Source organism: Rana temporaria, chromosome 3 (assembly GCF_905171775.1).
Source record: "Rana temporaria chromosome 3, aRanTem1.1, whole genome shotgun sequence".
Taxonomy (NCBI): Eukaryota; Metazoa; Chordata; class Amphibia; order Anura; family Ranidae; genus Rana; species Rana temporaria.
In genome coordinates this window covers 446,937,162-446,949,851 of record NC_053491.1, presented here as the reverse complement: position 1 = coordinate 446,949,851, position 12,690 = coordinate 446,937,162, and the positions used below count along the sequence as shown (strand labels likewise).

At 43.2% G+C, this 12,690-nt stretch overlaps 1 protein-coding gene across 7 annotated transcripts in view; it reads left to right on the top strand.

Annotated features, from left to right (window-relative positions):
* Nucleotides 1-12,690, top strand: part of CACNA1A (calcium voltage-gated channel subunit alpha1 A) — a 301,437-nt gene that overhangs the window by 246,230 nt on the left and 42,517 nt on the right. For 5 of the 7 annotated variants that reach the window (XM_040346582.1, XM_040346580.1, XM_040346577.1 and 2 more), the window contains 5 exons: nucleotides 1,247-1,366; nucleotides 4,559-4,659; nucleotides 6,229-6,338; nucleotides 6,514-6,652; nucleotides 9,740-9,853. In XM_040346582.1, the coding sequence (XP_040202516.1) occupies nucleotides 1,247-1,366; nucleotides 4,559-4,659; nucleotides 6,229-6,338; nucleotides 6,514-6,652; nucleotides 9,740-9,853 (584 nt within the window). The remainder of the gene's footprint in view (nucleotides 1-1,246; nucleotides 1,367-4,558; nucleotides 4,660-6,228; nucleotides 6,339-6,513; nucleotides 6,653-9,739; nucleotides 9,854-12,690) is intronic. The other 2 variants (XM_040346583.1, XM_040346578.1) reach the window with 1 other exon arrangement.

The window sequence follows — 12,690 nt, the reverse complement described above, 5'->3', positions numbered from 1 at the left end:
GTACACACGACTGAGTTTCTCTGCAAAAACCAGCAAGAAACTTGCTGGGAGATATTTTTTTGCAGAGGAAACCGGTCGTGTGTACATTTTCGTTGAGGAAACTGTCGAGAAACTCGACGAGCCAAAAAGAGAGCAAGTTCTCTATTTCCTCGACGGGAATGGAGAAACTTGCCTTGTCGAGTTCCTCGACAGCCTAACAAGGAACTTGACGAGGAAAACGATGTGTTTCGCCCATCAAGTTCCTCGGTCGTGTGTACGAGGCTTCAGATTTGTATCAGTGGTTATGATCCCATAAGGTGCCACATCCAAACTAACTAGAACAAGAAAATTACCCCTTATGCCTCGTACACACGGTCAGACTTTTGACCGTGCTAAAGTCTGCCGTGAGTCCGTCGGAAGTCTGACGGAAAGAATGACAACAGATTCTCTATCTAAGGTATGTCGGATTTCCAACCAAAAAAAGTCAGATGGAGGCTACACACGGCCGGACTTTCCAAGAAAAAAAGCCTGTCTGAATTTTTTTATCGGAAAGTCCAGCCATGTGTACGATGCATAAGTAGACTTTTAAGGCACTAACATAGTAGAATAAGTAGAAAAATATCATTTATTAAACAGAGTAAAAACAATTTGCACTGGAATGATAACAATATACAGAATCACCACATTAATTGCACTATTGAAATTCTTGGGGTGAAACCAAGAGATTTTCAATAGTGCAATCAATGTGGTGATTCTGTATACAAGCAATTGTTATCATTCCAGTGCAAATTCTTTTAACTCTGTTTAATAAACTATATTTTTCTACTTAATCTACTATGTTAGTGCCTTAAAAGTCCACTTAGGGGTTATTTACTTGTTCGGATCCTCTGTCTGGACAGTGCTGATTGGCCCTGTGCTGATCACATGCATCATCCCAAGAAAAAAAAAACTCAAACCATGTACACCAAACTGAGCATGTGCAGCCCGTCCCCTGGCTCTATAAATATCAGGTTATTTTTTGGGGACAGTGGAAGAAGATGAGGATCAGAGAGACAGGATCAAACAGCCTTTATATGTGGAGGATTAACCCCTTAGATTCCACAGTGCTTTACTGCATATACAGATCGATTTTACTGTTGTGGGTTTAGTAACACTTTAATGTCAGAATGTAAAACCTGCTCTGTATTTCTTTTATACTAATCGTTTCAACTTGCTAAACAGTGAAATTATACTTAAGTGATATCATTTTTCTCTGTGTATTTTTTAGGTGGTGCTGACAAACAGCAAATGGACAATGAGCTCAGAAAAGAAATGCAGGCCATTTGGCCCAATCTGTCCCAGAAAACGCTCGATTTGCTGGTGACACCCCATAAATGTAAGGAAAACGGTAAAGACATCCACAGAACCGATGAGTTTAAAGTAGACGTTCGGTCAAATGCTAACTATACTTAAACCTGCTCACACCACCATTCTAAGCCTAGTCTAACGATCCTGTGAATGGAAAGATGTGTAAGCTTACCTATACTGGGGGCGCCCTGGTCTGGTCTGGTCACACAATTTCTCCAGCAATCAGCTTTAGTGAAGAGAAGAGATCGCCGACAACAGCTGCGTGATGACGTCATCCATAGACTTACTTTGGAGCATCCGTTGTCAGCTGTCCCTCCTCTACACTGGGGCCGCCGCTGGATGCCCGATCATGTGACTGGACTGGAGCACCCGCAGCATAAGTGAGGATAGATATCTTTCCTTTACAGGGTAGTTAGAATAGGTTTGGAATACTTACCTTTCGAAATGACCAATTCATATGGATTCAACCTGCTGAGTCTAATCGAATTCTTGATGATACACAAGAATTCTGTGAATATATTATATACCAGCTGAAACAAAGAGTTAAAAAGGAAGTAAACTTCCATCTTTCAATTTGATCTATAATACAGCTTACCTATAGGTAGAGTAAATATCTCCTAATATGCACCATTTAGGAGATAATTACTGTACATGCAGACATCACTGGCGCATACGCTCTGAAGGAACGGCCACCTCGTGCCGTTCCTTCAGAGCCCTGTGCCATGACCGGCAGCTCCCATGACCATGTGGGGGAGTGACGTCATCGCGGCTCCGGCCACTCACAGAGCACCGGGGTCCGCGAACCTGCAAGCAAGACTGGAAAGCTTCATTTTCAGGTAAGTTTCACATAATGTGCTAGTATGCGATGCAAACTAGCACATTTTGTATTTGCCTTTCAGGTAAGAAAAAAAAACCTGCAGCGGTTTACAACCGCTTTAAAATGTATGTTATGAAAGCAATAATCCTGTTTTTTTCCCCCTCGCATGTGATTGGGTATTCTTTGCAAAGTGAATTTTCAGCACATCCCCTTGCAAAAAGAAAATTTCCTTTACAAAGTGTACAACCGCCTATTTGCCTTTATTACCGTGTTTCCCCGGAAATAAGCCCGGGTCTTATATTAAGTTTGGCAACAAAAGACACAGTAGGGCTTATTTTTGGGGTACCGTATTTTCCGGCGTATAAGACGACTTTCTGGATGCAAAAAAATGCATCCAAAGTCGGGGGTCGTCTTATACGCCGGGTACAGTCTCAGTACTCACTTTTTTCCCCCAGCGCTGACAGTCTAACATGCTACGATCGCGAGCCTGAATGATTTCAAAGCCGCGCCTTCACTGCAGAGTGTTCTGTGATAGGAGGAACAAAAATCTTCCCAGCAGCGCCTCTGTTCTGTGTTCCTCCTATCACAGATGCCTTCTCATCCTCGGACGAGATGAGAAGACGTCCGTGATAGGCGGAAAACATAACAGAGGCGCTGCTGGGAAGATTTTTGTTCCTCCTATCACAGAACACTCTGCAGTGAAGGCGCGGCTTTGAAATCATTCACGCTCGCGATCGCAGCATGTTAGACTGTCAGCGCTGGGGAAAAAAAGTGAGTGTTATTGCACTGGGGGGGGCAACAAGTTCAGGCACAGTGGGGGCAAGTGATGACAATGTAATGGCATGTAATGGCACAATGGCAATGTGGGGGCATGTAATGGCACAGTGGCAATGTGGGGGCATGTAATGGCACAGTGGCAATGTAATGGCATGTAATGGCACAATGGCAATGTGGGGGCATGTAATGGCACAGTGGCAATGTGGGGGCATGTAATGGCACAGTGGCAATGTAATGGCATGTAATGGCACAATGGCAATGTGGGGGCATGTAATGGCACAGTGGCAATGTGGGGGCATGTAATGGCACAGTGGCAATGTGGGGGCATGTAATGGCACAGTGGCAATGTGGGGGCATACAGTGGCACAGTCTGGGCATGTACAGTCTGGGCATGTACAGTCTGGGCACAGTGAGTAATGTAATGGCACAGTGAGTAATGTAATGGCACAGTGAGATTTGAAAAAGCCTGTTTCTGTTAGCGGTTCTGGCTCCCCCTCAGCTTCCAGAAAGACAGTAAGAAGGGGGTAGTCTTATACGGCGAGTATATCCCAAAATCAAAATTTTTCCTGGAAAATTAGGGGGTCGTCTTATACGCCGGGTCGTCTTATACGCCGGAAAATACGGTAGGTCTTACCATGTAATGCGCTGTCTTCTCATCCTCTCTCTCTCCCTGCCTGGCAGGAATCCCCAGTGTAAAATGCTTGTAAAATCCTATAATCCACTCTATTACAGTAGTATATAATGTACAATGTGTGTGTTTCTGTAATATAATTGTGCCAAATACCTTCGTTATAGCGCCGCTCTGTGCTTCTGTGACCCGCCGGAGCTCTCTTCCCCGCAATTATATTACAGAAACACACACATTGTACATTATATACTACCGTAATAGAGTGGATTATAGGATTTTACAAGCATTTTAAACTAGGGCTTATTTTCCAGGTATGGCTTATATTGCAGCCCTCCTGGATAATAACGCTAGGTCTTATTTTCGGGGTAGGTCTTATTTTCGGGGAAACACAGTAAATCAACCCTTGTGACTCAGAAAGTGTTAAAACAAAGCATAAGCATGACTTGAATCCGAGCGAACAGCATTTTTAGAAGGAGACATAAGCCATAGCCATAGCTCCCAACTGTCCCTGATTTCGAGGGACTGTCCCTGATTTGGAGCAATGTCCCTCTGTCCCTCATTCCTCCTTATTTGTCCCTCATTTTGGTCTGATCTATATAGTTGTATATAAAATGCACTTTTTATCCATCGAAAAGTATTTCCCAGTGCCTTTTATCTGATTTCTAAATTCTTGCAATTGTAAATTCCAAAAGCCAGTATAAAGGAATAGTAGTGGTAAAAAAAAAAAAAGCAATTGTGGGTTTAACCAATCTTGTTTTTTTGTACAATTCTCCTTTAAGGGGGCATGGCAAGGGGTGTGTCCTATGCCTGCATCCTATTCCTGCATACTCAAAAAGTTGGGAGGTATGGCCATAGCAACCCACGCATGTCTCTCTTGACAGTTTTTTTTTTAAGGCACAAACGTACAATACGAATGCCTGTTTTTGTAGTCGGGTACGGTAGTCATCTATGCATGCTTTCGTCAATTGTGTGTTCTCCCTGTCAGTGTGTTATCTATTCTGTTTTGTTAGCTACTGACCTAACCGTTGGGAAGATTTATGCTGCCATGATGATTATGGAGTATTACAGACAAAGCAAAGCAAAACGACTACAGGCCTTGCAGGAAGAACAGGTAAGTTGATCATTACGATCTTACCAGAGACATGTTTACACAGAAAGCTCATCTGCATCTTATATAGTAAAACCTCGGATTGTGAGTAACGCGGTTTACGAGCATTTCGCAATACGAGCTGTTTTTTCCTGACTCAGTTTGGTTCCTGTACGACTTTGGGGGCGACTCGGGACTCGGGGGGATTTGCATTGACTTCAATACAGAAGTCATTTTGCAAGTTGCCTCTGAAGTCGTCTTGAGATCGCCTTGCCGAGTCGCCCCCAAAGTTGTGCCGCCCCTGTGTGAAACGGCTCTAAAGCTGGGTATACACTAGTAGAATTTAAACGAAAATTTGTATGGAAATTCCCAGAACATTCGAATGTCATTTGGAAGTAGTTCAAGATTTAACAGTCAGGTGAAGCCCATGCATCTAACTTTGGGGTTGATTTATTAAAACTGGAGAGTGGAAAATCCGGTGCAGATGTGCATGGTAGCCAATCAGCTTCTAACTTCAGCTTGTTCAATTACACTTAGACAGGGCCGATCCTAGGGTCACATGCGCCTGGGTGCAGAAATATTTCTGGTGCCCCCCACATGGGCGTGGCCATTTTATTAACTCCTCCCCTTTACAAATATTTTGATGGCAACGACTCAACCACAGAGATGCTCCCCCACGAAGTCTTCATTACCCTGGGATCCTTACATGATCTCTTAACAACAAAATACAGGAAGAGAAGCAGAGTACTTTATTGGGACCTGGAGGGGGGCCTCTCTGATGGACACAGAGAGGGCTTCTGTTAGAGAGAAAAACGAAAACTAGCGGCGCTTTACCGCCGATGCCCCTGCACTGTCAGTGTGAAAGGGCTCTTGGTACATCTCATTATACATCACATCTGTAGACGGACTACTGAGGCGCAGAAAGCTGTGTATCCTATGCAATCTATCATGCCATAAAACATCTAGAGCAGGGGTAGCCCAGAGCACGTATAAAGGGATGCTGGGGATGCCACCACCCAGCACACTGAACACTGACTTACCTTGGTTCTCTCTCTGTGCAGCCCGAGATAGAGATGGAAGGGGGAGGCATTCCAACTGGAGTTGGTGGAGACAGTGCGGGATCCAAGACTCCCAGTGTGAGGAATTCATTCCTGCACATCAGCACTCAGCAGCCACTGAAAACTAGAACCCTCGTGTCAGGAAGAGGAGCGGCCCCTCCCCCGAGCACTGCTAGGTTGGACAGGCTGCCCTATGCTCACACATCAGTTCTGGACAGACACACACCTATGCTCAAAACACTAGTTCTGGATGGACACAAACAAGGAGAAAAGGAGGGAGGGGACCTCTGCAGGCACCTGGGTGCAAAGCACCCTGTGCACCCTGCCTAGGATCGGCCCTGCACTTAGACCTGGAAGCTGATTGGTCTCTATGCAGTTCTCCATCAGATTTTGCACTCTCAAATTTTAGTAAATGAACCCCTCTATGTTTACCAAAGTACTCGGTGCTCCAGTGATAGTGCACAATCACTCCCAGCTCTATATTCAATAATACATTGTATTGTCAGGGATGTCAGTCAGATTCTGTCTTTTCCAGAACCGAACTCCCCTCATGTTTCAAAGGATGGAACCTCCATCACCCACACAAGATGGACCAATGGGACTAAACGCTCTAATGTCTTCTCAGAGGGAGCCAGGAGGAGACATGTGAGTATTATCTCTAGCTTATCCTTGTTGCTTACTGTATAAGAGAAAAACATCTCCAATATGTGATATGGGTTTGAAAGTACCGTCTGTACAAAGTAATAAAAAATATCCCTATATCAAAGTTATATATTCTCTTTTAACAAATAATGTAGCCTATATTTTCATGGTGTTCCAGGAATATCCCTGAGGGTGGAATGAAGGAGAGTCAGTCTTGGATGACGCAAAGAGCACAGCAGATGTTCCAAAAGACGGGAACGTGGAGTCCAGAGAGGGCCAGAGAACAAGAAAATACCAACAGCTGGCCAGATTCCCAGGTAAGGTTGCCATATACTTTAGAAAGAGGTCCAACTTGCAGGGATGATTAAACCACCCTAAGGCCAGCAAATTTCTTGAGCACTGCACTCCATAAACCTGGAAAAGTACTCATACAGTACAGTACCTTGGAAAAGTATTCATACCCCTTAAAATTTTCCACGTTTTGTCATGTTACTACCAAAAACGTAAATGTATTTTATTGGGATTTTATGTGATAGACCAACACAAAGTGGCACATAATTGTGAAGTGGAAAGAAAATGATAAATGGCTTTCAATTTTTTTTTACAAATAAATATCTGGAAAGTGTGGCGGGCATTTGTATTTAGCCCCCTTTACTCTCATACCCCTAACTAAAATCTAGTGGAAACAATTGCCTTCAGAAATCACCTAAATAGTAAATAGAGTCCACCTGTGTGTAATTTAATCTCAGTCTAAATACAGCTGTTCTGTGAAGCCCTCAGAGATTTGTTAGAGAACCTTGGTGAACAAACAGCATCATGAAGGCCAAGGAACACACCAGACAGGTCAGGGATAAAGTTGTGGAGAAGTTTAAAGCAGAGTTAGCTTATAAAAAAAATATCCCAAGCTTTGAACATCTCACGGAGCTCTGTTCAATCCATCATCCGAAAATGGAAAGAGTATGGCACAACTGCAAACCTACCAAGACATGGCCGTCCATCTAAACTGACAGGCCGGGCAAGGAGAGCATCAATCAGAGAAGCAGCCAAGAGGCCCATGGGAACTCTGGAGGAGCTGCAGAGATCCACAGCTCAGGTGGGGGAATCTGTCCACAGGACAACTATTAGTCGTGCTCTCCACAAATCTGCCCTTTATGGAAGAGTGGCCATTGTTAAACGAAAGCCATAAGAAGTTCCATTTGCAGTTTGGGAGAAGCCATGTGGGGGACACAGCAAACATGTGGAAGAAGGTGCTCTGGTCAGATGAGATCAAAATTGAACTTTTTGGCCTAAAAGCAAAATGTGTGGCAGAAAACTAACACTGCACATCACCCTGAACACACCATCCCTACTGTAAAACATGGTGGTGGCAGCATCATGTTGTGGGGATGTTTTTCTTCAGCAGGGACAGGGAAGCTGTTCAGAGATGATGGGAAGATGGATGGAGCCAAATACAGGGCAGGTAATAGAGCTGAATACATGGGTAGCAGAACCGCCTACATAGGGAGGTACTAGAACTGGGCTGGGTAGAAGAGAGAGATGGGAGGAAGCTTGGAGGGGGTTGTGGTTGCACACTGTGCATAGCGCACCACTAAACCCTGCACCCTGTACACAGCACACCCCTGAACTCTGTACACAATGCACTCCTGAACCCTGCACTCTGTATGTAGAGCACCCCAGATACAATCGGCCCTTTGAGAGCAACTAGACTGCATGAAAGTGCCCTGGTAATTAATTTTAATGAGCAGGGTCTAATGTAAGGTGCGTTGCAATTTTTCAATGCTAAATAAATACAGAATATAATAATAAGAAGAAGAAAAAAGAAAAAAATGTTGGTGTAGCTTCCTCCTAAAAAAAGTCAAATATCGTAGCCCCCTCCTCAAACAATGCAGCCCCCCTTCCTCACGCATGCAAACAATGAAACCCCCCTCACACATATATTTAGTATAGACCCCTCCTCAAATATACAAACAATGCAGCCCCCTCTTCACACATGCAAACAATGAAACCCCCCTCCCCCTCACACATATATTTAGTATAGACCCCTCCTCAAATATACAAACAATGCAGCCCCCCTCCTCACACATGCAAACAATGAAACCCCCTCCCCCTCACATATATATTTAGTATAGACCCCCTCCTCAAATATACAAACAATGCAGCCTCCCCTCCCCACACATGCAAACAATGAAACCCCCTCCCCCTCACATATATATTTAGTATAGACCCCCTCCTCAAATATACAAACAATGCAGCCTCCCTCCTCACACATGCAAACAATAAAACCCCCCTCCTCACACATGCAAACAATGAAACCCCCCTCACACATATATTTAGTATAGACCCCCCTCCTCAAATATACAAACCATGCAGCCCCCCCCTCCTCACTCATGCAAACAACGAAACTCCCCTCCCCCTCACACATATATTTAGTATAGACCCCCTCCTCAAATATACAAACAATGCAGCCTCCCCTCCTCACACATGCAAACAACGAAACTCCCCTCCCCCTCACACATATATTTAGTATAGACCCCTCCTCAAATATACAAACAATGCAGCCTCCCCTCCTCACACATGCAAACAACGAAACTCCCCTCCCCCTCACACATATATTTAGTATAGACCCCCTCCTCAAATATACAAACCATGCAGCCCCCCCTCCTCACTCATGCAAACAACGAAACTCCCCTCCCCCTCACACATATATTTAGTATAGACCCCCTCCTCAAATATACAAACAATGCAGCCCCCCTCCTCACACATGCAAACAATGAAACCCCCCTCACACATATATTTAGTATAGACCCCCTTCTCAAATATACAAACAATGCAGCCCCCCTGCTCACACATGCAAACAATGCAGCCCCCCTCCTCACACATGCACACAAACCCCCCTCCCCCTCACACATATATTTAGTATAGACCCCCTCCTCAAATATACAAACAATGCATCCCCCCTCCTCACACATGCAAACAATGAAACCCCCCTCCCCCTCACACATATATTTAGTATAGACCCCCTCCTCAATACATATATATATACAAACAATGCAGCTCCCCTCACATTTCCAGACAATGCAGCCCCCATCCACAGTAACACACTGCTGTCCTTCTGAAGATGTGGGCAGTCATGGGTGGGAATGCATGGCCATATGGAAGCAGAGATGGCAGGCTGTAAGTGGCAGAGTAACTGGTGCCTGGGTTAACGCTGAAGAGATGGCACTGGCAGGCAGGTCTGGGGAGAATGCAGCTTGCTTTGCAGTGACCCCCTCCTTACATGAAAACACTGCACCCAGGGCATCTGCCCCTCCTGTTGCCCCCCACTTCTCCATGTTTCTGTTTCCCCATGACCTGTTTCTAAAAAAAATCTTGTTTTGTAAAAATGACTCTGTCTATATTCACAGCTGGTGGAGATGACCGAGATGGGTAGAGATGGTTACTCAGACAGTGAGCAATATCTTGTGATAGAAGGGCATGGCAGAGCTGCCTCAATGCCACGACTACCTAATGACAACCAGGTAAGTACTTCCTCCTGATTCCAAGTTCTGTTTTTTCATGACACAGGCACATTACAAAAGCCTTTACTAATCATTGTTTCATGGTTGAAACTAACATAGTAAAAAAATTATAACCAAAGCTAATGAAAAAATTTGAGAATTTAGGATTTGTTTCCTGGCCTTTTATATAACTATTTTAAACAACCCAAAAACCATATAAACATCCCATGCAGTTTACCAATGCAAAAGACTTCCGAAAAATACAATATTTTAACTAAATGATCATTATATCAAATTACTGTATCCCTGAGGTCTCATTCACACTATGGGGTTGATTTACCAAAGGAGTTTCAGCTGTTCGCTTAGCAAAGTGAATTTTCACTTTGCAAGGTCATTTTCACTTAGCTTAGTGAATGTGGGCAGATTAACGTTGCAAAAAAAAAAAAATATCCAGTCAATATTCCCTTTCAAAGTAAAAATTTACTTTAAGCCCTTGTTCACACCAATGCGATTTGACCATTCGAAATCTCATGACAATTCGCACCTTATTTTTGGCAAAGGAACCGTTCAAATCGATGCGGCTCAAGTTGCAGTGACTTCTTTTCTGCAGTTGCATTGTGACTTGCATTGACTTCTGTTAAGTGAAGTTGCAAGCCACAATAAAATCGCAGATCCAAATCGCACTGATCTCTGGCTTTGAAATCGCGCTGAAATAGCGCGATTTCAAAATCGCACTGGTGTGAACTAGGGATAATAGGTGAACAGCTTAGTGAACCCCAGTTTAAAGGAAAGAAAATTGTATAATCTATGGCCAGCTTAAGTTGTCACAGAAACAAGTATTCTCTTTGAAAGATTACCCCTCAATTCTTGCTCTGGGGGCATCTCAACATTTTTGGATTTCCCCTAAGCTTAATTTCTGGTGACAATTGTGGTCAGGACAAATGAATTTCATTAACCGGGACTAAGGGTACTTTCACACTGAGGCGCTTGTTGCGCTGGCGGTTAAGTGCAGCTATTTTTAGCTGCGTTTTAACGTCGTGTTTGCCCGCGATTTTCGAGCACTTGCTGGGAGATTTTAACCCCCGCTAGCGGCCGAAAAAGGGTTAAGCCCACCTGCAAAAAACGCCGCTTTGCGGCGGTTTGGAGGCGCTACCCCATTGATTTCAATGGGCAGGGGTGCTATAGGAGCGGTATTTTTACCGCGCCTCAAAGATGCAGCTGGCAGGACTTTTTTTAGCTTCCCGCCAGCGCAACGCTCCAGTGTGAAAGCCCTCAGGCTTTCACATTGGATAGAAAGAAGCGGTTCTTTCAGGGCGCATTGCAGGTGCTATTTTTAGCGCAATAGCGCCTCAGTGTTAAAGCGGCCATAGACAGAAATAAAAACCTGACAGTGGTTTTATCCTTTCACTTCTCTGTCCAAATCTAAAAAAAAAATTGTCTTTAGTGATACTGTAACCTTTAGTTGTTCCATGTACAGTGCATCTGGAAAGTATTCACTTTTTCCCCATTTTGTTATGTTACAGCCTTATTCCAAAATTGACTTAATTCATTATTTTCCTCAAAATTCTACAAACAATACTCCATAATGACAACGTGAAAGAAGTTTGATTGACATCTTTGCAAATCTATTAAAAAAAAAAAAAAAACACCATCATCCAATCAAGTGCAAGCAAAAATTCATTTTTTTTTCCTTGCATGTGATTGGGTAGGTACTCTTTGCAAAGTGAAGCCTTGCCTCATTTACTAAGGTCTGGAGCAACTGCACTTGCAGAGGTTAACTACACAGTCTTTTTTCCTTTAGTAAATCAACCCCTTTGTTTGAGCTGTTTGACTGGAGTTCTGCTCTGAAATACTATTAGCTATAATGAAAGTTTTCTGCATATCACCTGATTCCTTATTTTTGTACAATGTTAGAAATGCTGCATTAAAAATACAATCCAGAATGATAGTGATTATTTCTAGTCTGTTTTACATGCTGGATAGATGGAGCTTTCTGGTTCACTCCTGCATGAGCTGCATTGAACATATTTGACATTAAGGCAAAGCTTTGAAATCATGACCTTTCATAAACATATAATAATCGCTATTCATTGCAAACACATGAATGTACATAAAAAGCATTGCATTCCATGGCTGCATGTACATCTTCTTAAGAAGTCGTACAAAAAAATTAGATTATCAGTGCGTTACTATCATTGTACTTGGTTATAAAACTTTATTTTTTTTTGTAACTTTACTGTTTGTCATAAAGCACTGATGAGATGCCAGTTGACTACCTGTTAAAGCCTCCTTCACACGGTCATTTAGTCGCAAACACAGCGGATACTTGTGGCTGGAATAACAGGTGCATGCAAATAGCGGCGGTGAATAGCAGCTAAGGTGACCTAACAGAGTCTTCTACCTTTCTTTAATAAAGTGGAACATCTTTGACTTGTGGTCATCTGAGAACCACTTTCACTTTATTAACCAAAAGTAGAACATCTTTGACTTGTAGTCATCTGACGTCCACTTCTACTTTTTGTTAATAAAGTGGAACATCTTTGACTTGTAGTCATCTGAGGGTCACGTCTACTTTTTGTTAATAAAGTGGAACATCCTTGACATGTGGTCATCTGAGAGCCACTTTCACTTTATTAACCAAAAGTAGAACATCTTTGACTTGTAGTCATCTGACGGCCACTTCTACTTTTTGTTAATAAAGTGGAACATCTTTGACTTGTGGTCATCTGAGGGCCACTTCTACTTTTTGTTAATAAAGTGAAACATCTTTGACTTGTGGTCATCTGAGAACCACTTTCATTTTATTAACCAAAAGTAGAACATCTTTGACTTTTAGTCATCTAACGGCCACTTCTACT